This window comes from Mirounga leonina, unplaced genomic scaffold, assembly GCF_011800145.1.
Source record: "Mirounga leonina isolate KUSES-001 unplaced genomic scaffold, KU_Mleo_1.0 Mir_151, whole genome shotgun sequence".
Taxonomy (NCBI): domain Eukaryota; kingdom Metazoa; phylum Chordata; class Mammalia; order Carnivora; family Phocidae; genus Mirounga; species Mirounga leonina.
The window spans coordinates 87,280,718-87,307,739 of NW_023270377.1; the positions used below are offsets into that span (position 1 = coordinate 87,280,718).

At 34.2% G+C, this 27,022-nt stretch overlaps 1 protein-coding gene across 1 annotated transcript in view; it reads left to right on the plus strand.

The window, feature by feature from the left end:
- The window catches only part of LRP1B (LDL receptor related protein 1B), a 1,834,834-nt gene that overhangs the window by 1,525,766 nt on the left and 282,046 nt on the right, over positions 1-27,022 (plus strand). Inside the window, exons 44-47 of the mRNA XM_035008121.1 lie at positions 14,096-14,288; positions 14,922-15,047; positions 18,822-18,950; positions 21,393-21,512. Of these exons, the coding sequence (XP_034864012.1) occupies positions 14,096-14,288; positions 14,922-15,047; positions 18,822-18,950; positions 21,393-21,512 (568 nt within the window). The remainder of the gene's footprint in view (positions 1-14,095; positions 14,289-14,921; positions 15,048-18,821; positions 18,951-21,392; positions 21,513-27,022) is intronic.

Consider the following 27,022-nt stretch of genomic DNA (forward strand, 5'->3'; position numbering starts at 1 on the left):
TTTATAATTATGTGGTTTAAATTATGCTGTGGTCATAGTATAGTCCTAAAAAACCTAATTCAGAAAAAAGTGATATATAAAACAACTTCCTTATGTGACATATTAAATGTATACTGTAAACTTTCATATAAAATCATGATTAAATATGTATTTATATATACACATATATAACATATACATAATAAAGAATTAGAAGGAAATGGGATACATTTACCATATTTTTCTGTTTACTGTTATCTCACTTAGAAGCTGGAGTGAAAAAAAGGTTTTACTCTTGGTGCCTTAGTTTTTTCCTCTGGAAAACGAAACACAAAAAATCTAGGCTAATGTTGTCTTATACTGCAGATAAAGTACACTAATGTTTATTGAAAGATACACTTTTAAAAATATATAACTAGGTCTTTCAAGATAGCAATGTTTCTGAAACATTTCCTATGACTGGTTTTAAGTTAGGCTGAAAAGCTCAAATTTTGATCTCTCTTACACTGCAGCCCAGCTTTTATTTGAAATACTTCTTCTGATTTTAGACAATTAAAAGGGGGGGGGGTCTCAGAGTCTGTTTGACTTGCTTTTCTTCTTATTTTTAATTAAAGAATATACATGGCAAGAAATACTTGATATTCTGCATATATTTATGTTTCCATCTTCAAAAATTATAATGTTTAAGTGAGGAAGAGCTAGTGATGAGTGGAATAAAAAGATCTCAATTTTTATGCAGTAGAGGTTAAATATTTTGGAGGTCAGCAAGATTTCTTAGTAGTGAATATCAAGTAGTTTTCACTGATATTTTTTCTCCTAGCATGGAATACAAATTATTTTACTGAATACATGAGTATTCATATTTCAGTGTTTGCTTTTTGAGCATTATACACGACAGTATTGAGAATGAACCTGATAAATATGGTATATGTTGTCTTATGTGTCTTCTTTAATTTTCTCATTAATATTTGTCAGTTTTCAGTTTGCAGGTCTTGTGTACATTTTATTAAATGTTTTTTAAATATTTTATACTTATTATTTTGTAGTTTTATTTTAGCTCTTTAATTTTGAGATAATTTGAGACATAATAAGTAAAAAAATAGTATGAAGAGTATGCCCTTCCCTAATAATATAGTTACAACTATAATACAATTATAATTGATATTAAACTATTAATTGATCGATAGATCTTTCTCAAATTTCAATTGTACCAATAAAGTCTATTTTTCTGGACCGAGTTCTGGTCCTGGATTGCACATTGCAATTAATTATCCTGTTTCCTTATTTGCCTATAATCTAAGACATTGCCCAATCTTTTTCTAACTTTGTCTTGATACTTCTGAAGAGTATTGGCTTGTTGTTTTAGAATATCCCTCAATTTGGGTTTATTTGATATTTCCTCATGATTTAATTCTGGTTAAAAATTTTGGGAGAGAAACTACTATAGTGATATTGTGTCCTTCTTAGAGTATCACATCAAAAGGCACATGACAAGGGTATGTTTCATTAGAAGTGATATTAATTTTAATCACTTGGTTAAAGTGACATCTGATTCCACTGTAAATTTACTTTTTGTCCCTATGAAGTTAATAAATATTCTTGGGAAAAGAGTCTTTGGATTTTAGCACGTGTCCATGATTCCTGACTGAAACAATTACTGTAGTAGGTGTCAAGTGATAGTTTTCAATTTTAGTCAGTTCCTTCTACATTTATTAATTGAAAATCTCCTGTAAGGAAGAACTTCCTCTTGCCATCCTTCCATTTATTTATTTATATTTTATTTTTTCAATTATTTATGTCAGTATGGAATCATAGAAATTTATTTTATTCTATGCATTATAATCTATTACCATTATTTTTTGTTACTCAAATTGTCCCATATATGGTCATTGAGAAGCTTTGCAGGTGGAATCCTGCCTTCTCTTGACATGCCCCATCATTTTTTAAACAAGTCGTTATTTTCTGCCCTCTCAATATATTCCACACATACTTTTCCTGCCCCAGAGTATGTAATATTTTGTGTTGTTATTACAATTTTCATTTAATTTAATTTTAATTTGCAACTTTTTTTGCTAGTATACACAAATAAAATTGTTTTTTTTTTTCTATTCTCTGAACTTACTCAACTCATTTATTAGTTCTGGTAAATTTTTTGTGGCTTCCTTAGGATATTCTACAAAAATGAGCCTTTCATCTGCATCTCAGTCTGAATTGGGATCCAGATAAATTCCATATATTGTCAATCACTGATATGTCTCTTAAATCTCTATAATATAGGGTCCACTCTAACTTTGTTATTTGGAATTTGTTATTTGCAATTTTCTGTTGTAAAAACCAGGTAACATGGCATGTAGAGTTTCAAAGTCTAGATTCGCATATTGCATACTATGGCATTGTTTAACATCTTCAATTGTCCTTGTATTACCTGGACATTGTGTGTGTATATATGTATATGTATGTGTATATATGTATTGCATGTGTATGTATGTGTGTGTATGTATATATATATGTATGCATGGCTACTACATGTGTTTTTGCGTATTTTTATAAAAAATAAAATGTATTATTTTGATGTTGTAGCCTATATATTTATTTTTCTTTTTTTTTTTTTTAAAGATTTTATTTATTTATTTGAGAGAGAGAGAATGAGAGACAGAGAGCATGAGAGGGAGGAGGGTCAGAGGGAGAAGCAGACTCCCTGCCAAGCAGGGAGCCCGATGCGGGACTCGATCCCGGGACTTCAGGACCATGACCTGAGCCGAAGGCAGTCGCTTAACCAACTGAGCCACCCAGGCGCCCCTATATTTATTTTTCAAGAGCAGATATTGTATTTTGCTCTTTTTTTTTTTTTTGCTGTTGTTACCTCTATGCTGTCATAGTTAAGGGCATTGTTCCTGGAGCCTAGAATCAAATCATGTCTCCACCACTTCTACTTCTTCCTCCCTCTTTTTCTTTTTTAAACAGATTGACCATAATACCATTTCATATCATACAGATCACCCATTTAAATTAAACATACAATAAAATGCTTTTAGTGTATTCACAGAGTTGTGCAACTATTATCACAATCGATTTTAGAACATTTCATCACACTACAGAGAAACCTTGCACCCTCAGCCATCAATCCTTGATCTTCCCTCCTCCCATCCTTTGTCAACCATAAATCCATATACTGTCTCTGTGGATTTGTCTATTCTGGACATTTCATATAAATAGAATCATACAATATATATGGTCCTTTGTGACTAGCTTTTTTCACTTAGCACAATGTTTTTGAAGTTCATTAGTTTTATAACATATATAGTAGAGTTGGAAGAAAGAATTGAGTGTGACATAATAGAGGGAGGCAGGTTGTAGTAGGGAAATCAAGGTAAGTTTCCCTCATTGAAAAAGTGCTTTTGAGTTAATTCTTGAAGGGGGTGAGCTAGCTGGCCAAGTGGGTATTTTGGGGAAGGGTCTCTCAGGCATAGAGAACAACCAGTGCGAAGAACCTATATGTATTTCATATATTTGAGACACAATCAGGAGAGCACTGTGGCCAGAATAGAGAATGAATATGGAGAATAGTAGGTGATAATTCCAGACAGGTAGCAGGGGTCAGGTCATATAAGATATCATAAACCATTTCAAGGACTTTGAAGAATCTTAAAAAAGATTAGATGTATAGATGCACTCACATCTGGATGTAAAAAGGTTGTAACTTTTTACTTACTTTTTTTTTGCATTACTGTTAATTTTTTTGTTTTGAGTTTCTGCTTCATCTAATAGACTTCTATTGAATAAGATGAATTTTAAATTGAGACACATTTCTAGAGTATGTTTCTTAATTTTAATGATCATAGGCAATCACGCTAACAACTGTGTAAGACTTTTTGCCATTCTGAAAATAAGCAGCATTTTACAAGACTGTATTATCGTTCAAGAAACTGATGACAGTGTTCACTTCTGAGGAAAAGGGTGTAAGGTTGGGAATTGGAGATGGAAAGGAGTGTGTGCATGATTATTGCAATTGTTAAAAATAAGTTCAACGCATTTTGTATGTAAATTATGCTTCAGCGAAGTTGATTGAAAAAACTGTATGTATAGTAAGGAAGATGTGTATATGAAAGTATATATAGTCAATGCAGCCTGATCCTACAGTAGTTTTCATTGAGTTTATTTTTTTCAACAGTTATGTCTTTTTTTATTTTTATTTTTTTAACAGTTATGTCTTTAATTTGATTAATAAAGAAGTATTTTAAGATATTACCACATATTTATGAAAATTCAAATAGAGTTTTATTAACTCACCTTGCTGCCATTACATATAATTTTATAAATATTTTCACCTTTATTGAAGTGACCTTGGAATAACCTGTGACCACAGGTATAAGATTTAATAAATATAGTGTATCGGTAAAATAATAATATCATATATTATAATTTTACATATTATAAATAGTGATAATATAATATAAATAAATAAAAATACTTAAGTACACATTTTGGATGTAACCTTCAATGACAAATCTGTCATCACTTTCTTAAAGTGACATTTAACAAATCAAATGAGTGGTTTTTTTTAATCTACTTTTTAAATTTAAAATCAATTAGCCAAGGTATAGTACATCATTGGTTTTTGATATAATGTTCAGTGATTCATCAGTTCAGTTAACACCCAGTGCTCATCACGTCACATGCCCTCCTTACTGCCCATCACCCGGTTACCCCATCGCCCCACCCACTTCCCTTTCCCCAACTCAAATGAGGGTTATTTTTTTGTTTTATTTTGTTTTGCTTTGGCTAGCAAATGTTTAGAATGTTTAGAACAGCAAATGTTTAGAATGTTTAGAACAGGAGATATAACCCCTCTCTTCACACATACAACAAACAAAAATCTTTGATTTCCAAAATTGGAAATCAGTTAGAGTTCTAACACTCAAGGTGATGGGAGTTTCAGGACAGTCAGCTTCAATGTAATATGACTTGCTTAATTAAAATCACTACTTTTTAATTTTCCCTCAAAGTTAATAAATTGGCTTAATAACCTTTGTGACTCAGAAATTTCCAGTTGACGCGCAACCAAAAGAGAAATGGAACTCAAGGATCTTACCAAAGTGGACATTAATTTTACCTGTAAGCATAGGTTTGATGATGTGATGGTCTCAGAAGTTGAAAAACCATTGTTTACAAATGGAAATCTCTTGTAAAAGTTTATTTTTTAAGTTGATTCTTTATCATTTGTAACACTTTTGAAAATAGGAATAAGACTCAGAGTATTTTAAAAAACTACCTTTACAAGCTTATCTCATTGCTACCACATCATGCAAAAATAATTATAGCAAACATTTATGAAGAGCTTATTATGTAAACATGCTGAGTGTTGTATGAATATTATTTAACAGTTTCTAAAATTTTACGATACGTATGAATTCTGCTTTTTTGTTAAAGAAGAAGAAAGAGAGGCCAGGAGAAGTGAAATAACAAGTCCCAGGTTGCACAATAAGAAAAAGTTCAAAAACAGTCCCAAACATTCTGACTTCAGAGCCCAGGCTGATAATCCTAGGCTATACTTTCTTTACAGATGTAGTGTTAAATGAATTTCTTTCTACCCTTCTCCTGTATAGTTTTATTCATACATACACACACCGGAAAACACATCTTCATGCGTACAAATAATCATCCTTTTGTGCAGAATACTTTTTTTTTAACCTCTTACAATGTAGGATCTAAAATAGTATTTGATTTTTGTCAGATATTCAGTAAATCCCAATTTGAAAAATTAAGACTGGCATTTCAGTATAGCTTTGACATACGAGGTTTTGATTTAAAATATACTTCTTTGACTAGCTCTTCATTTTTCCTAGTAAAATATTAAAATGCCAGGAGGGTTGTATTTAGACAATGATCTAGAGAGTAACAGCACTGAAATATTTATCAAAGGCATGAATGTGATCCTAGGAAGATTATGCCTACAGTGTTTCAGTAAAACACAAATTTGCTAATGCCATTTTACAAAGAAAAGATTATATCTTTGGGTACACAACCAAGTAAAGTACAAAGCTGAGTTCAAAGTTCAGATAAATATACCTTTAAAAAAGTAAGAAGCAAAACAAGGAAACTCAAACACAAAAAGAAATGTTTTTTAATCACTCTTTTATTAACTGATTTGATAATCATCGAACATTAAATATGTTCTATTCGAAGCACTTGAGTTACAAAAATGAAAGATAAAATTGCTGGTTTCAAATATTTCAGTCTTGCCAGGGAGATGGATAAAATATAAGCTCTTATGATTTTCTCTACTGAGTGTTATAATAAATGTGTGTAGACACTGTCTGGGTATACAGAGGAAGGAGCCATTTTGCTTTGGGCAGCGGGGAAAGGATTCTCAAGTCACTCCTGAATGGGTCTCACAGTGGACATTTTTGGAAGGAATTCAAAGCAGAAAGAACTTACTGAAAAATATTCAGTTTTTTTTTTTTAAAGTTTGCTCTTTATTAATACTATCCGCTTTTGATTCTCAAACTAATGTATCTAAATTAGAAATTTGGACAAACTATAACTTTAATACCCCAATCATATATGAAAGCACAATAATCAAAACATTAGAAACTTGCTCAAATTCCAGTTAGGAGTGGCTATAACACTTGGGGGATATAACAGTTTATTCTTCTTTTTAGTCCTCTGTGTGACCTTAGAGAATATCTTATCCTATCTCTTTCCTTGAAATAAGAGCAAAGCTAAGTCGTTGCTTTTTACTATCCCATTTTATAGATTAGGGGACTGAGTTCCAAGAAGGCAAATAGCTTATCTGGGTCAAAATAATGAATCTAAAATAGGGTTCCCTTCTACTACTTCTCTCAAGCATATCCTCTGGATCTTTTCCCCACCTTCTTCCACCTGTTCTCTGGCCCCAGCAGGCTTTCTTGTAGTCACCTGACTTACTGTCCTCTGGTGTCTGGTTGAGTATGGTCAATAGAGAGATCAGAAAGAAGGAGTATAAAATCAAAGTAATTCCTTCTCTAATCTACCTCTATGACAGGTTTGCCTCTTTAACCAAGGCCGGTAACACAATAGGCAGTCTTTTAGATGATTGCTGTGAATGTTGTTCTTTTCAAATTTGTTTGGACACTAATGACGTTTTGATACTTCATAGTCTTCAACTCACTCACGCAAGTTAAATATAGCCAGCTATCCTTAAATTAGATATTTCTCAGTTTTGAGTTGCTGATTAACCACATCACCATTCTCTCCAAAGTTAGAACAACGTCAGTTGTTTCTTTGTAACCTGTAACACTTGTCACACCTGACTGTGGCAAGGGGCCAAGTTGTCATTTCTCATAATGATCATTTATGATCCTGGCAGTGAGGCAATCAACTGGGGTTTTCGGGAAGCTTCCTGTTTGCTTGGCTTTTAAATTGTTTGGTTCAACATTTAGCATCTGGGTGTTGGAATTATGTTGTCTGGTTTATAAAACTGAATATTTTTAGTATTTTCCCCTCATTGGTTCTAATGCTTTCAATAAGGCACCAGGGAAGTTTCAAGATGGGTAATCATGTGATTAGTGATTAAATTCGTGACACGTAATTTCAAGTATTTGTGGCATTACCAATTTAATTGTCTATCTAGAGGACACATGTGAGATTAAGTGCTGTGTCAAGAAATGCATTTTCTGAATGAATATGAATTCTTATTTTGAAACATGAGCCTATTTATAGGTTCAAGGTGAAAATGCCTCAAAATTATGCCATAATGGTACATTACCATATAACATGGTAAAGTGCAATTTATGATGACAAAGCTTCTGCACTGTAAATAAAGATGCTGATTAAGCTTACAAGGTGCAGTATTTGTGAACTTATGATAAAAATGTTTTAACATGGAGATGAAAAGGTATAATTTAGTGGATTTCACGTCTCTGTTCCACATGGAACTCTAACCAGTGAAATGAGATGTCTGAAGTCAGCTCAATTCTTAGTAGAACCTACTGTACCCTATTAAAGTCACATGTATAATTATAGACTGAGTTTAATGTTGCTTTTTTTCCTCTTTCTCTGTGTCAGCAGAAGTAGAGAAGTAAACTACTAAACTCAATCAGTGTTAAAATTCATAAAGGTTGCTATATTCCAAATAGGCTTTTGGTAACAACATAGAAAAACTTTCATTGTCATAAGCCTAGCTATTTGTTATCCATTAAAAAATTTTATTTATATCTATTAAAATTTTGTTTTCATTCTTAGTGATTCATCAAAGTGTGTATTTTGTTCATGCAAAATATGATACTGGATGGAAAAGAGAATCAAAGGTATTACTATAGTTCCTAACTTGAAGGAGCATAGATAAAATAATAAAGACAATACATACATATATGCTAATATCAAAGACTTTCTCTACTTTCTTTAACTAAGGCAAATTTTTTTAAAAGATTTTATTTATTGAGAGAGAGAGCGAGTGAGAGACAGCACAAGCTGGGGGAGGGGCAGATGGAGAGGGAGAAGCAGACTCCCCGCTGAGAAGGGAGGTGGGTGTGGGACTCAATCCCAGGACACTGGAATCATGACCAAAGCTGAAGGCAGATGCTTAACCACTGAGCCACCCAGAAGCCCCTAGGGCAAATTTTATTTTTCATTTATTTATTTTTTTTTAAAGATTTTATTTATTTGTCTCACACAGAGAGAGAGAGAGAGAGAGTGCACAAGCAGGGGAGGGACAAAGGGAGAGGGAGAAGCAGGCTCTCTGCTGAGCAGGGAGCCCCATTCAGAGTTCTATCCCAGGACCCTGGGATCATGACCTGAGTCGAAGGCAGACGTTTAACTGACTGAGCCACGCAGGCTCCCTGCAAATTTTATATATAAAATTGAAATCAGATCTCAGTTGCTTTGGGTCTGAAATAGCCTCAAATCCCTTAGTAAATCTGTGATCTTGGGTTGATTATATAACCTTGTTAAGCTTCAATCCTCTTCAATGAATGTGAGATGAAACGGTCTCTACCTATCTGTTAATGTGAAGATTAAAATTAGGTTTTATACATGTAATGCATACACATCTCGTACATTGTAAGCATTCATGAAGTGTTAGCTTTTGCTGTTTACAGAAAAATAATGGTAAAAGGACTAATGAATGAATGAGTGAAAAGCCTCATGAGTTTTGATAAAAAGTGAATTAGGAAGTCCTTCGTTTACAAATACTGCTCTGCTATTTGTATTCTTCTTCACCCTTCATAAAATACCAAGTGTTAATCCTTTTTCTGGACAAATGCAGCTGATCTTAATTGGTCTCTCTGCAGCTCTTTTGTTTTTATCTAATCTAGTCTCTACACCAGAGGCAGAATAATCTTTAAAACTACAAACCGATAATGATATTAATGTGCTTAAAAAACATGAGTGATTTACTATAACTCTCAGAACAAAACTCAGATCCATGGCCTTGGTCTATAAGAAGGAAAGCCCTATACATTAGCCCTTTTGGCCTTTCTCACCAGGCTTTTCAGGAGATCTTCTTAGATGTCTGAGCTACCTTCATGCTCCCTTACTCTTTGTTCATTTTCCCCACATTTTATGTTCCCCCTTCTTCTTGGCTTTTATACCACGTCTTCTCTCTGCTCCATGCCCTTCCTTCTGTCTTTCTCTTTTCCTCTCCTATTGACTATTCATCATCCCCATTCTCAGGAAAATCTTCCCAGATAGCACATTGGAACAGCTATCATTTTTACACTCTGATAGCAAACAATCTTTCCTTCATCATTATAATTTTAAAAAAAATACTTATTGAAACTTAAAGTAGATATAAATCTTAAAACTTGGCTCTTCTAAGAGGAAGGACTGAAACTGTTGGCTTAATCAGCCCATGCTGCTATAACAAAATACCATAGACTGGGTGGCTTAAGCAACAAGACATTTATTTCTTACAGTTCTAGAGGCTGAGAAATCAAGATCAGGTTGCCAGTATGATCAGGTTCAGGTGACAACCCTCTTCCTGGCTTGCAGTGCCTGCCTTCTTGCAGGGGGCTGGGGCAGGGAAGGGGGAGGGGAGAGAGAGAGAGAGAGAAAATATATATTCTTAATTCAAAACGATGAATAAGTATATCCGTGGTAAGGTTATTTTCTTTCTGTATTTTTCATGTCACATTCTCTCTTCTGGATATCTGAGATCTTCATTCAACTAACAAGTATATGCTCATATTTAACTATTGCTCTATTCATCCACTGATTTCCTAAAGAGTTGAGAACTATTTGGGTAGGCCACCTGTGGTTTAGGATTAGAAGCAAAAGCGAAATAAAATGACTAGATGATAAATCCATTAATTTTCCTTTTAATCCCTCTCTTCCCATCCTGCCCTGCCCACTCTGTCCATGGGAAACATTGTTTGTTTGTTTGTTTTGTCACCATAGATTAGTTTGCATTTTTAAATTTATATGAGTGGTATCATATACTATGTATTTCTTTTTGCCTGGCTTCTTTCACTTGGCATAATTCTTCTGAAATCCATCCATATTGTTACATGCATCAATAGTTCATCTTTTTTTTCCCCCTCACTAGTATTATATTGTATGTGTTAAGGAAAAAGTATATCCATGACACTTGTTAAAACATCAATGTAGGCTTTTTCAGGACTATCACAAGATATATAAGGGAGTATTGCAGTGGAATTTTGTAGTAGGGGGAAAAGATGCACTCAACACTGAACACAAGGAAAAGTAGAAATTTATAGGCAAGGAGCAGAGTGGGTTGCTAATGGATGAACAATTTCTAAGAGGAAACATCAGAAGTACGGGAGGATTCTGGGTACACTGACCTAACAAGATTCTTGGTGATGGCAGGACAAAGTGATCAGACTTCACCAGGAGAGTACAGGGGATGAAGAATTCAGTCAGATATTGATGGTGATTAGATAACAAGAGTGGGAGATTCTGGCTAAACTGACTTAGCATAAATTTTATTAAAGTCGAGCTCCTGAGGACATACCCAAGCATAAGATAATATGGATATATGCAGTTTGTTTATGCATAAATCTGTACATGGACATTAAGTGGCTTTCAGTTTGTGCTTATTAAAAGTAGAGCTGCTGTGAACATTTGTGTACAAGTTTTTATATAGATATATGCTTTAATTTCCTTGGGTAAATAAATGCCAGGGAATAGAAGGGTAGATCATATGCTAGTTGAATGTTTAACTTTTTAAGAAAATGCCAAATTGTTTTCCAAGTTGGTTGTACCATTTTCTATTTCCACAAGTTCCTCCACATGTTCAGCCATTTTAGTTTCATTCTAAGAATAGTGCAGTAATTTTAACTTTATTTCCCTGATGTCTAATGATGTCAGTTATCTTTTTATATGTTTATTTGCCATGCATATATCTTCTTCAATAAAGTGTTTTTTCAAGACTGTTTCCCATTTTTTATTGGGTTATATATTCATTATATTTTTGAGTTTTGGAAGTGTTTTTTGTTTTTTTGTTTTTTTACTCAATATGGGTCCTTTGCTAGACCTAAGATTTGCAAATATTTTTTAGGGTTTATGACTTATCTTTTCATTGTCTTACCACTGTCCTTTGAAGTGTAGAAGTTTTATAATTTGACTGAGTTCATTTTATTAATGTTTCTCATGAATCATGCTTTTGATGTCATACCTAAGAAATCTTTGCTTACCCCAAGATTATAAAAATTTTCTTCCATATTTTTCTTTAGAAGTTTTATAGTTTATATTTTGCACTTAGGTCTATGATATACTTTCAGTTGATTTTTTTATATAGATGGAAATTTAGTTTTTGTGTATGCCTATTTATTTATTCAAGTACCATTTGTTGAAAAAACTCTCCTTTTTAAAAAATTTTGTCAAAAATTAGTTATCCATATATGTTTGGGTCTGTTTGTGAACTCTCTCATCTGTTTCACTGATGTATTTCTCTATGTTTTTCCAATACTATGCTGTCTTGGTAACTGTCAATTTATTAGGTCAACTTATTTTTTACCATTTTTTTGTATTCTAGATATTTTGTATTTCCAAACAAAATTTGGAATTAGCTTGTCAATTTCTAGAAAATGTCTGCTGAGTTTTTATGGGGATTAGGTATAATTTACCAGTTTGAGGAGAGATGTATCTTAATAGTTTTGAATCTTACAAACCATGAATAGGGCATTTCTCTTTATTTATTTGGGGTTTTATTAGTTTCTCTTAACAATGTTTTGTAGTTTTTAGGTTTTTATAGCTATTTTTATGTAAGTCACTAAGTATTTCATATTTGTTTATACCACTGTAAATTTTTTTTTAATTTTCAATTATTTATTGTTAATATATGGAATTTTTTGTAGCAATCTTGTATCATACAGCTTTACTAGGTATATTAGTTAGTCGAAGCAGCTTTTTATTTTTTTGTAGAGTCTATTGAATTTTTTATGTAGAGGATTATCTCACCTGCAAATAAATGCAGTTTGATTTCATCCTCTTTTTTTCCCCAATCTGTAACAACAACAAAAATTGTTTTCTTGCCTTATTATAATGACTAAAAACTCTAGAACAAGTTTGAGTAGAAGTGAGAGTGATCATTCCTCTTGTTCTTAGTTTAATTTCTATTCTGGGTTTTTATCAGGAATGGATGTTAGATCCTATAAGTAATTTCTCTGCATTTATTAAGATCTTCCTATGTGCTGTCTTTTTTTGTCTGTTAGTATGGTAAATTATACTAATAGATTTTTTAAATGTTAGATCAATCTTTATTTCTGGAATAAACCCCACTTCGTCATTATGTATTGTCCATTTTATGGTTCTCAACCATTTTTTTTTAATGTCATTGATTTTTCTCTATTGCTTTTTTCTCTTTTTACTATTTCTTTGATTTCTCTATCTTTATTCCCCCCCCCCTTTTTATACTTTAGTTTTAGCATTTTTGTTGAGGGCATTAATTTGAGACATTTCTTCTTCTTTTGTGTCTTTTCTTGCCTAGTAGCTTAGTGGTAAATTTTTCCTATTTCCATTAAAATACCTGAGCTCTGTCCTGGGAACCAGTTAAGCTATTTGGGAACAGTTTGATCCTTTGAGGTCTTCCTTTAGGTTTTGTTAGGAGTAGAGCAGAGTTAGTCTAGGGTTAATTAATTAACATTGCTGAGGCAAGACCCTTCCAGCTACTCTATCCAGACTCCCAGAATTGGAAAGTTTTCTAGTCTCGTTGGTGTTTACAAGCACAATTCATGGACCTGTGTGAATTTTGGGAACTCTTCTAATTCTTGTTGCTTCAGATGCTTGTGCATGTGCACAATACTTTGCTGAATCCCCTAGGACAGCCCTATGCAGATATCTAGAGTTCTCTTTCAATTACATTCTCTTCCCTGTGAGATCTAACCCCATTGTCCTCCTTTAATTCTCAGCCCTATCCCACTCAGGGTGTTGTCTAGGTTCTGTTGGGTTCTTCTCTGCTATGCCGCTACCTGAATCTCTCTCAGGGCTTTAGCCATGGCCATTATGAGACACACTCAGTTTATTTCCTAAATTAATTAGAACTCTTTGTCCTTTGTTACCTGATGTCCAATATACTGAAAAGCCTTGTTTTATATATTTTGTTCAGTTTTTTAGTTGTTTTATTGAGAAGGTAATCTAGTCCTTTATTTTGGACTAAGTGGAAGTTTGGTATTTATTTTTAAACTTTTATTTCCAGTACATATATATCTGGTTTAATCATTCATTGTGAAAATTTTCCTGAAGGAAAAACCTGGGTCTTATAGTTCTTTATGTTCTTTTTATATTTTGAGAGTCTGATGAGTGTTCACTGGATGTTTGATGATTCTTAATAAAGATAAATGTTTATTAGTAATCATAATCTCATGTTTTTGACCTGGTGATTTTGTTTTATAATACTGAAAAAATGCAGTTGCTTATATGGAATGAATGATTAGTAAATAGAGATATACTTAAAATATTGAATAAACATATTGTAAACACTAGGAATGATTAAAACATTTAAAATAAGCTATAAAGAATTTTATGATAATACATTTAGTAAAATGCATTTTTATCTGATGATTTTTATTGATTAAATCCAACTAATCTTATTTTTTTTAATTTTTTGAAGCAAAACTAGATGTGGATATAGGAATATCTATATATTCGTTTAATATATATATATTTACATTTATTTCAGGTGATTGTCAAATCTGGGCCAGGAACTTTCCTCAGTTTAGCTGTTTATGACAATTATATCTTCTGGTCAGACTGGGGAAGAAGAGCTATTCTGCGTTCCAACAAGTACACAGGAGGAGATACAAAAATTCTTCGTTCTGATATTCCACATCAACCAATGGGAATCATAGCTGTTGCCAATGACACCAATAGCTGTAAGTTACACTAGAAGCCAAATGTATTTCTTAATTATATAATCTCTCAAAAAGTTATGTTTTCTAGTAATACTTAGTTGGATTTTGTTTTCTTAAAGTTCCTGGGGATAGTGTTTAGGATTTGACTATTCAGTACATTAAAATTATCTGAAATGCTCAAGGTAACTTCTGTAGTTTTTAATTTTCACCAGAAGAACAATTCCTTTTTAATCACTTGTTTCTGGAAATTTATTCTCTCTCACTCTCAATCTTTGAATATTCCAATCAAGTTGTTTCCATGAAAATAATACTTCTTGATAAATAAGCTTTACATCTGGGCTTAAAAGTTCTTTAATCACTGGAATATCTACAAAAATTGCAGCCTGAAGTGTCAGTGTGTTTTTAAGTGATACTAGTTCATTTGATGCCGTGGCATCCTTGACTAATGTTCTAGAAGATGTAATGTAATGACTTATGTTACATGTTTTTCTAATGTTCTTATCTCTTGTGATGTTTGCATGTTCAAAAGTCCTGAATCTTCCTTGTTTATATCTCTGAGAGATGGGGGCAGCCTAACAGTTTACTGTTAATCTCTATCTAACATAGAATAGAAATTCAATATAAAATGTTACCAATAAAGCCTCTTCATTGCAGGTGAACTTTCTCCATGTTCATTATTAAATGGAGGTTGCCATGACCTGTGCCTTTTAACTCCTAACGGGAGAGTGAATTGTTCCTGCAGGGGGGATCGAATATTACTAGATGACAACAGATGTGTGAGTAAGTAAAGACAATGAAATGAGATATGACATCATTCCTCAAAAGGCACACATGGACACTGTGTCCCTGCCAGTTGGCATGTCTCTCTATTCTAAAAAGAACTCGATTCACCATTCTACTTAGTTGTAACACCATGGGATAGATAATGATAACCAGAACAGTGACAAATGGTGTACTCCCTATTGCGGGCTGGAAGGTGTTGGATTGGTTAGAGAAATACCTGCAAATCACGTGAAAAGTTGTGGTTACAACTTTGAGAATTAAGTCAATAGCAAAATTAATTAAAGCTGAAATAAACCAGTATATAGGCAGCAGATCAGTAGCCTTGTAGTAAAACCACTCAGTCCCTCACAGTATGTAAATGAGAGAGAATGGCTCATGCAGCTTATTTGTAATCATTTCCAAACAGTTAATTAAGAACGTAACATTGCAGCCTTGCATGATGTTTATACCTCCCAAAAGGCATTACAATCTTTAATTAGTACCATTACAGTATACACTTATTAACAGCTAAATTTTCAAACTGTTTTCAAAATAAATAAGCATTCAAGTGTTCCAATATTGCCATGAGAAATTAGCCAGCAACATAAAGAATGTTAATTTATCCTTAACATTAAGACTATTTGTGTATAAGAAAGACAAGACACAAACATCTTGTTGGAAACTGGTGAACTCACTCTCAGGATGTGGCAATTGTTCTGCTTTTTTTTCTCTTCTCTATATCCTCATCTTATACCTTCATTTTAGAAAATCAACCGAGCTGGATATGTGTACATTATAAAAATAAGTAATAGATGGTATAAGTATATTTCATCTTTATCTTCATTCTTCTTTTGGTCTTTATTTACCAGGAGGATCTTCTATCTGTTGTGTACCTTAATACAGGCACTTTAACATCGTTTTCTTTACCTTGAAAACTATTGCACCTAAGACAAGAATATACACATATCTTTTCACTTTGCAAATTGGTCACAGCCCAAGGGGCACCTCTTAGCGAAAGAAGTAAAAGACTTATATTTAAGACTGTGCCCATGCAAACAAGGGAATGATGCAATTGGTCAGTGAACTTTAAATGAAGACAGCCAACTTTAATAATTCAGGCCACAAATCCCCATATTTCTTAGTAACCTAACACTTCCTTGAATTGCTCAGGCAATTGCTTAAACTCTCTCTTTCAGTTTGCTTTTGTGGTTTCAGCTGTAATGGTCTGGATCTGATGCCATCTGTAAGCCCGGAGTGTTAGCCATGCATTAGAATCACTCATGTTTCTTCCACAGGTCACTATAAGCTAGCAGAAAAGCAATGCCTTTAGTCAAAACAGCAAGGCTTATTTGTACACAGTGGATGCCTGTCCTTGCTCCAAAATAGATTAGATACATCTGTCCCTACTAAGCCACTTGCTTCTCTCTAAGGCTGAGAGGGAATGAATCAGAAAGAAAACTACCTTTTAAACAAGCACAGTTGTACTCACATGCAACTGTAGAGTGATACTGGATTCCTCAGAGCTGACAGACCTTTCTAGAAGCGTCCTGTATCCATGGTGCATTCATATTGAAATCCTGTGGTCCAGCAGAGAGATTGGAGAGTAACTTCTTGTCAAATCCATCTTTGGGAAATGAGGATGTTTCTGGCATATCTATGTCCACATCTGAATTAGTTCACCCAGGGCAGTTCATGAATGTTAATGGCAGTGTTGACGGGGTGAAAGACCATTTACTAACACCTCCCTCAGGACAAGGGAAGGAAAATCAGGTGTTGTCATAACTCTTGACAGAAAGATTAGGCAATTCCATTTTACACAACGTTCCTAACCTTATCAACATCCACAACAGAAATAAGAATAACAAATATAATTTAAGCAATTATCTTGTAAGAGAGTTAGAGGACTACTGAACTATATTTTTGTTTCTGCAAAGAAGTATAAAATACTCAATGCTATTTCAAATGAACGTACCTAAGCAAGAATTGTGTTTATGTAAGATTTGATTTTACATAATAAAAACATTTTTGTTGTGAATATTTGTCCCTCAGAGGCATAATGATTATAAAAGCAAAATTTGCATTTTCAGTCATAACAGTTAGTTTTCATTAGAAGTGAGAAGTTAAACAAGATGTGTTGAAAGTAGATAGAATAAGTTGGGAAAGTCAATAGCCCCTCAGTAAGTGAATTTTGTTCAGTTCATGCTCAAATGTGATCATATGCGGTAATGTCAGTACCCTTCTTAACACTTGTTCCTTTGAACTTAATGATATTTTTAGACTTTTAAATTCTTTGTTACTTTCTCTAAAATGACTTTCTACCTGACCAGACAAATTTAGTCTGCACCAAGAAAAAAAAAAAATTTTTGGAAAGTGAAAAAAATGAACATTGGAAGAGTTCAGTTAGAAGTCATAGACAATAGATAGATAAATAATCTGTAAAATGAGATAAATTCTAGGAATAATAAAGAAATAAAACTTTTTTATTTTATAAAATAAAACTTTGTTTTTATAGTTTTATAAACTTCAAATAGTATTGGTAGCTGTGTAATTGAATATTTCTAAAATACAGCTTTGAAAAGAAATTGATAGTAAATTATAAAATTAAGCTATGTTTTCTGCATTAGTAGAGATAAATGAATTCCAATTACCTCCAATATAATTAGCATGACTGGATTTCACTGTACAATTACTCAACAAGCAATGGAGTGAGTACAAGCAAGCAAACAACACATAATGCGAGCACAAAATTGGATTCCAAACATTTGCTGGTGAATCTATTACTTAAGAATAAAAATAGGTCTATTTTCCTCAGGAGAGATCTTTCTAAAACAGGGGTCACATACTGTCATTCCAGGGATGAAACCTAGCTGTAGAAAGATGTTTTTTGTTTGTACTTTGTTGCTATTGGTCTGGGCTCACAGATTGGGCAAGTCACATAAAAACTCAGGTTTTTAATTTATTATGAAAATCTTGAGATTTAGAAGTGGGACATGATGGCAGTGGTCATTTGGAGCCTATAAGCTTCTGGTGCACATGATTCAGTTCAACCCACGGTTTCCTGTGCATCTCAAAGAGTAGTTGCTGGCCCGGTGTGGCCGTCCTACCCCTGGTACCTCTCACCATGGATAGAACAAGAGCAATCCCAGTACTTCTGAATGACGAAAGCTGCGACTGAGACTTTTTAAAAAGGTAGCTGGGGAGGAAGATCAGTTGGAGGTAGATTTAGATGAGATGAATCAAGTCAAGCATAAAAATATGAGAACTCTACACCTGAAACTAATGTTTCAACTATACTCAAACAAAAATAAATAAAGAAATAAAAATGAAAACTCTATGTACTGGAAAATTTCAGTGTATTGAAGAGTATATTATAGTTTTCAATAAGAAAACACACACACACAAAACCTCTCTCAACACGTACAGAACTCCTTTAACTGGCTCTTTTTTACTATTTGTTTTTAAGGTAGACTGCTAAGCAAGATCACTCAAATGTAAGCCCATCCTTCTTCCCACACATACGGTCACAAAATAATTAGCAAAATATACAAATAGGTATAAAAGAAAAATGAAGTGAGGCAACTCCTGAAAATTTTAGAAATGGAACGTAAAAACAGCAAACAAAAAGGTGTTCCTTTTAATTGTTTTGGTTAAAGAAATGCCATAAACCATTGCCCTTTATTTGATTTTATATTTTGATAAATTTTAGTTCCATTTTATAATAAAGATTAAGGGGAAAAATTGTCATGGTATCAGAAATGTTTGTTAGTGAGTCAAAACATTGATCCCTTTCAGCTAAAAATTCATCTTGCAACATGTATTCAGAGTTTGAGTGCGGAAACGGAGAGTGTATTGACTATCAGCTCACCTGTGATGGAGCGCCTCACTGTAAGGATAAGTCAGACGAAAAACTGCTCTACTGTGGTAAGTGTCTCATATGTGATGTATGTCTTCACTTCAGAGAGAAGTTTGTAATTATTTTCATAGTTTTTGGTTTGGTTGTCTCCATTTGGTTCACATGTATGATTTCCTTAATGTCTCTCATTAACATGTAAGTCTAAGGTAATGGATTTTAGCTTTGTGTTTTCTTTTTCTTTTTTTTTTTTTTTTAAGATTTTATTTATTTATTTGACAGAGACAGAGATAGCGAGAGCAGGAACACAAGCAGCGGGAGTGGGAGAGGGAGAGCAGGCTTCCCGCCGAGGAGGGAACCCGATGTGGGACTCGATCCCAGAACCCTGGGATCATGACCTGAGCCAAAGGCAGACGCTTAACCAACTGAGCCACCCAGGCGCCCCTTGGCTTTGTGTTTTCAAATGGGACTCCTTATGTCCTTTTTGGGACCCACCATATTCAGTGAAGAATTTCCTCATGGCTTTCCATCGACAAAGTTCAAGTTTAAATACAACAGGGGCCTTTCTTTTAAGCTGTCTAGCCATGTAGCGATAGGTTTTAGGATTACATTCCTAAAAATGTAAGGCAGAAATATTAGTTACTGGTGGATATTGTAAGTTTACTCGGCAGCAAAGTTCTGCTATCGGTCAACAATAGCATGCTGTTGAGTTAATACCAAAGAGTTGTCCTTATTCTTGCCTCCAGGATTGGCCCAGGGTTAGTGTCTTTGGGCACAAAGGCTGATTGCATTAACCATCCTCCTCATCAAGCATGGAATTCCTCCAGCTGTGCCTTATAGGTGACACTAAGTGATAGTCAACCTTTCACTCTCTCTTGGGGGTAGAGATTGGCTTTTGGAACCCAGTAAGCAACTGATATTTGCCTTCATCACAACATTATTTTTCCTGGAAAGTTGTATATGTGTAATCATTAATAGTTACTGTAGAATTGTTCCAGATTATTTCTAAATTGGTATGATTTATTTTTGCACTATAATATTAGAGTATTGGTATCGTATGCTCTATAAAATTCAGGAATCTGTATGTGGAGTTGCTATATTTGATTTCTACTTTTCTCCTTTGTTCTATTAGATAATAATTATACCTAGATAATCAAAGAGCAGTTAAAATAAGAGGAAGGTAGAGTTTGGGAAATTTGCAGGCAGTTCTCGCATTCTTTTATGTTGCAGGATCACACACTCTCAGTTAAAATGATAGTCAGATGTAATTTGCCCATGACTGATCCGTAACTAAAATTTTAGTGAATTTACCTCAAATGGCTTATTCATTTGAATGAATGGTTAAACTCTATACACTATGAAAATATTAAAGGATATAAAAATATAATAATAATAGCTTGCAAATTTGCTTTTATTATGAATTGTCTTGAAAATACATTTCACATTATTTTTACCTTCTGAGAAGCAAGATAATATTCACATGAGCAGGGGTTGGCAACTTTTAACTGCAAAGGGTTAGCTAGTTAAGTATTTTAGGTTTTGTGGGCCAAAAATGCTCTTTGTGAAATATCCTTTATTTAAAAAATTTTGGTTTACAACTATTTCAAAATATAAAAACCATTCTTAGTGTCAGAGCTATACAAAAACAGGCTCCAGGCTGCATTTGGCCTGTGGGCTGTAGTTTGACAACCCTAGGTAGATTCTAGGCTTTGTAATCACACCTGAGGTTAAACCTTTGTTCCTAACCCTACTAGTGAATGACTAGTAAGAGCAAGGGTACTTCTCCATATTTTAGTTTCTCACTACAAAACAAACCTAGTTTGAATGTTGGTTTAGAGCACGGAATAAACAAATGTATGTTTACATTTGCTCCATATAGAGCCAGGCACAAAATTAGTGTTCAGTAAATGGCAGCTATTATTATTCTAAGTGGTACCTTCTGCCAGAAACTGGAAAATGTCAGGAGACTCTCTTCAAGGTAAATAGAATTCAGAACGCAATTATTCTTCTCCTTAGGAAATTCAGGTAGACATTTTTAGATGATGTTTAAGAGAAATTTATGGATATTTAGGTAACCCTCTGATTCACTGATTCAGGAATACATATTTTACCCCTTTTTTTGTCTTGTTATGAAAGCCTTATGAAATGCAGAGGAGATAGGAGATAGGTGTTGAGAGTGTCTTAGGACTTTTGAGTTACAGACTTGTATCTTGAGAGTTGAATATATGTTTGTTTCTGTGCTGACACAAATATCAGAAACAATAATGTGGTATAATTTGAAGATGTCTCCAAATGTGCATCACTGAAGTTAAAGCACTCAGTCAAAAGGTCTTTTAATGAATGAATCACTTGATAATGCATGACTATTCTAATCCAGAGCTTTGATACTGCATAGCACTTTTTTTTATAGATCCACAATCCAATCATTATGACATGAGAACTCATCTATGATTTTCTATTTGTAAAAATATCTCTATAAGACCCCCAATTATGTTTCTACTTTTCTTTATAAGAAAACAGAAGCTGTAGAAGAGGTTTCAAGTCCTGCTACAATCGGCGTTGCATTCCTCACAGCAAGTTATGTGATGGTGAAAATGACTGTGGGGACAATTCTGATGAACTGGACTGTAAAGGTAAATGTATGTGGCATCAGCCTAGGAATATTATTATGCTAAGTGTTTCCTGAACTTTTCCACTGTGTGTTCCTGAGACCACAGTGGTTTCACCTTTTTGGTATACAGCACCTGCTAATATAGATGGACCACACTTTGGTAATTGCTGTTGGAAGGGAGTTAGTAGAGTTCATTGAAATTATGACTATATTCTCTTTTCTGGTTTCTATCCCTTTGCTCACTTCAAAACTCTGGTCATTTCTCACCTCTTCAGTTCTACCACCTTGTTTATTGGACATTTCTACCAGAATGTGTAATACTGAATGTACTACTCCAAAAAATACTCTCCTTCACTTCCCAATTCTCTGTTTTTCACATGACCTCATCATTTTCCTAACAACTGGACAGGAAAACTTAGTGTTATCCTTGATTCCTCTTTCTACCATATTTTATCACCCACATGTCCATATATCAGTAAATCATGCAATTCTTTGAAATATCTTTTTCAGTCTGCCTTGAGCCTGGATTAACACAATAGTCCTTTTTTTTTTTTTTTTCCCCACTGTGTAATTCCTTTATTTTCTGCTTATTAGTGCTTTACCAACACTACAACCATAAAGAACACAATTCCAAGTACTATACTTTTTAGTTTGGGGAGATCACAGTCTACAGACTCATTTACTTATATTAGACAAGATCAACCTCATTCAAAACTTTCTGCAGTTTATAAATTCACATAAATACAGAAATTGATGCAATTAAACATAAACTTCAGGATCTAATTTTTTAAATTCCTAGATTATAACTTCTTCTGCAGGCTCCAATTACCTGCCCCATGATCACCAATGGTTATGGTTCAATTTAACTACATCAATTATCAACCTTTTATGTCCTTAAAGAAAATGGAAATGGAAATTACAATTCCTTACCAAAAAGTTTAGGGTTTTCCACATTTCAAATATTTGCTCCTCCCCACCCCCTTTCAATTAGATATTTCAAATAAACTAAAAATAACCACATCTCACCTGCAACATTCAATAGCAGTCACTTGATGTATAAAATTTTAACTATGCTCCCAGTTATTTTAAAACACACACAAAAATGGCTGCCTATCCTTCTGTCTGTCACAAGTTAGCAATACTACATTTAGGAATTAAGATGAGGGTTTCAAGTTTCCTCCAGTTTAGGCATTTATACCTTTGTGCTTGTCTTGTCTAAAGATGTTACTATAACACCGGTATTTGTATAACCCAGGTTTATGTACCTTAAAATGCAATCATTTAAAACACTAAGAATTAAATTTATGGTGGAGCTTTGGGAATTGTAAAAGCAACTAAAATGTTCTCGGATGTTTCTGTCAGCTTCATTTCTAGAGATCCTTCTAAAGCAAAACTGAGAACTTTATACCTTAGCTGCATTTTGAATTCAGAAATCCCTCTGCACCATCAGGAGCCTACAACATAGCACCTTTTCTCATTGGCTTTAAGTAAAATGTGTCAAGAGTTTTACTTTCAATAGTTAACTTTTTATTTATTTATTTATTTATTTATTTATTTATTTATTTATTTTTAAGATTTTATTTATTTATTTGAGACAGAGAGAATGAGAGGGAGGGGGGTCAGACGGAGAAGCAGACTCCCTGCCGAGCAGGGAGCCCGATGCGGGACTCGATCCTGGGACTCCAGGATCATGACCTGAGCCGAAGGCAGTCGCTTAACGAACTGAGCCACCCAGGCGCCCCAATAGTTAACTTTTTATAGCCTTATGCTTCTCATACATCTTTGGTAAATCTCCATTACACAATATGGCCAAAGCACGAAGGACCAATACTGTCCAACTACGTACCATGATATCCCACTCCATTTTAGTTTTCAGACACCCTCATGAATAAAACCCACTCCACGTTTTCCTGTATACTGCCTTTGCAGTCTACGTCTCTTAAATTCCCTATGTTTAATTCCTTGAGGATCTCTAAAATTAATCCTTAAGGCTATATGAGAACCAGATGCTGCTCACAATTCTGTACCAAGCATTAACATTTGGTTCAAAGTATCATCATAGTACACAATAGTCCTTTAACTGGTCTCCCTGCCTCTACTCTTCCCAGTTAATCCCAAGGTTGTAGTCATACTATAATATATCATTGAATGTGTTCTCAGAGTGAGTACTGGCATCAATCAGCAAGCCAGGTGACTTAGGTCAGAATCTCGGCCCCAACACTGACTCTGTGTCTTTGGGTAAAATATTTAATGATTCTGTGCCTCAGTTTCCCAAGCTGTAAGAAAAGAGGCAATAATTAAATGAGTATATTAATATTAAATAAACTCAGAACAGAACTTGGCATATAGTAAATGCCATGTAAGCATTCACCTTGTTTTTTAAATCATGGCCCTGATAAAGAATCACAAATGGAGGGGCGCTTGGGTGGCTCAGTTGGTTAAGCGGCTGCCTTCGGCTCAGGTCATGATCCCAGGGTCCTGGGATCGAGCCCCGCATTGGGCTCCTTGCTCCGTGGGAAGCCTGCTTCTCCCTCTCCCACTCTCCCTGCTTGTGTTCCCTCTCTTGCTGTGTCTCTCTCTGTCAAATAAATAAATAAAATCTTAAAAAAATTTTAAAAAAAGAATCACAAATGGAGTCTTGATGTTTGCAGAATAAAGAAGTTTTTTAGTCTGATATTCAGGGCCTCTTAAAATCTGGACCCAACAGATTTTTCTTTTCTTTTCTTTTTTTTTTTAAGATTTTATTTATTTATTAGAGAGAGTGTGAGAATGAGCAGAGGGAAGGGCAGTGGGAGATGGAGAGGCAGACTTCCCGCTGAGCAGGAAGCCCGATGATGTTGGGGCTTGATCCCAGAACCCTGAGATCATGACCTGAACCAAAGGCAGATGCTTAACTGACTGAGCCACCGAGGTGACCCCAAACAGATTTTCCTAAACCAATATCCCTTTAAAAATTTTCATTCACTGAACACATTTCATTGCGTAAAATGCATTAAGGACTGAGACATAAAATTAATAGGTCATCTCCCTGCCCTTAAGGAGTTAAAACTCCAAATAAAGGTAGTTATTTAAAGAGATGAAGGTATATATCAGGTTTTATGATTATAAGTTTTTTTAGGGGGATGCAATCATGTATAAATAAAGTAGAATGATCAAAATAGAAGGCAATTCCAAGTAGAGAAACTACTATCAAAAGCTGCAAATAAATTTGATATTGTTAGAGCCAGATTGTATATTGGCAAGTGGTTTAAAAAAAAAAAAAAATGAGGCAAGTTAGAGGAAGGAGCCAGGACTTGAAGGTGTTTTTTGATGCCATTTTAAGGAACACGAGCGTCACCTTGTAGTCACCAAAAGGTCACTGAAGGTCCAAAAGAGAACCAATGCAATCAAATTTACATTTCAAAAACAGGGGGAAAAACTATGCTTGTGCAAATGAAAACTATAATGCTGAGATGAGAAAGGTAAAACAGGAGGCTATCAAAGCAGCCACAGCTAAGAATAAAAAGGAGACAGATACAACAGAGTTTTAAAAGGTGGCATAACAGGTCTTCTCAGGTAATAAACAGAGAAAACGTGGAAAAGAATAGACAAGTTTTCTGAACTTTCCCCCCTCTTTTTACATTGTTATTTGTCTTTCATTAATTTTTAAATTTATTTTTGTGGGTCTTTTGTTCATGTGGGATCAAGGATAAGGTAATAAAGATGTTTTACATTCTGAGAGTAGAGCACCTGTAGACATTCAGAAGGAACTGTTCCAGAGACATTTAGATAGATAGAGATCTGGGGCTCAGGTAGTGGATTTAGAAGAGAAGTGTTAATTTTGGACTTAATACAGAGAGAAAGCTCATAGGATGTATAGAGTAATAGTCATAGGGGAGTACATCAGAATTACCTATTGAAATAAAAAATTAAAGACACTAATAATATAAGAAAAGGAGAAGTGGACCACAGGACTAATAGAAAGATTTTAATAAGAAATTTATTATTATCATTATTATTTTTAAGAAGGGAGAATCAGTTAGCATTGTAAGGTGTTAAGGGAAGGCAAGAGGGCAGGTATAGACTAGACGGTCACTGAACTTGGCAAATAGGAGATAATCTCTTGGTTACCTTCATGAGAGTCAATTCAGCAGAATGGTAAAGAAAAGCCAGATCTCCTTGGGTTGGTGCAGAAAATGGATGGTGAAGGAGTAAATACAGTGAATAAGACTATTTTTAGGAAAGACTGATGGTCAAGGAAATATGTGAGGTACAGATGGTAGGAGAAGGCGATGCAAAGTTGTGGAAGAGGATAGAATGTGCACAGATCATTTTGTAGGTAGAGAAAGGTTCGGAAGTCACTCTGTCATTTTAGACTATAGGATGTTGGCCAAACATTTGAGTAGCTTACTATCTAAGTTTGAGACTAGTTTAGGAAGAGCCAAATACTTGTGCAGATTAAATCAGCTGTTATTTTATATTGCCTATAAAAGATTAAAAATGATAAAATATAGTAAGATACTGGGAATAAGTAAAGGGAAATGGATAAGTATTTGGAAGAAAGAAGGAAAGAAAACTAGAAGTAGACCCCCCAAAAGGGCATGTTTTATCAGTTATTTGCAAGCAGGAAAGGAGAATATAATAAAGGCATTAAACTAGGATAAAGATAAAAATATCAAGCTAGAATGTGAAGGAACACACATGTGCACACATGCACACACACAAACCACCTATTCTTTTTAAATGTGACTAAAGTAAGACATGAAGAATTTGAATTAGTACAATAAAAAGTCAATATATACAGAGAGAGTTTGATAGGCTATGGAGAGAGGTGACAGTGAAAACATCTGTAAATTGAAGTACTATTACACTTTTATTTCTTTAGTTTAGATGTTCATAGTAATTAATATTATCATTATCTTTATTCCACAAGGCAGAGTGAAAATGGATGTTCCAAGGAATCAGTTTTGGTTTCTTCTCTTTTTGAAGGGAAGCAAAACCCTAAATCCTTGTAAATCTTTTATTACTGCCCTGAGAGTTTTAGACACCAGGCTATCTGGCGGGGTGGAGGGGGGTAACCTGAAGAGTTGTTCAGAAAGTTTGTCACGCTGATTTCCTCTTCTGGTGTGTGAAAGGTTGAGCGAACAGGTTGGAGAGAGTACATGGTATCCCTCCTTCTCTCCCTATTGAGATGGGTCTAATTACTCTCCTTGGGAAGTACAGGAACTTGCCTGGGTCATCTGGATACCTTTAGGTGACTGAAAAGCTAAGTAGTTCTAATGGAAAGGAAACTGGTATTAGCTTTTTTTTTTTTTTTTTCTTAAGTTCATAGCAAAACTTTGATGATTCTACAAACAATAAACTGAGGGAAAAGGATAAGCATTCCTATAGATGAAATCATCATTCCTTCTGGGTTTGCATACCTTTAGAGCCTAAGCAATAAATTGAATAAAAGATGTAGTTTGAAAGTAAACAGAAGAGATATGACAGAAAATTTAGTTTTCTTTTTCTTTCTTTCTTTCTTTCTTTCTTTCTTTCTTTCTTTCTTTCTTT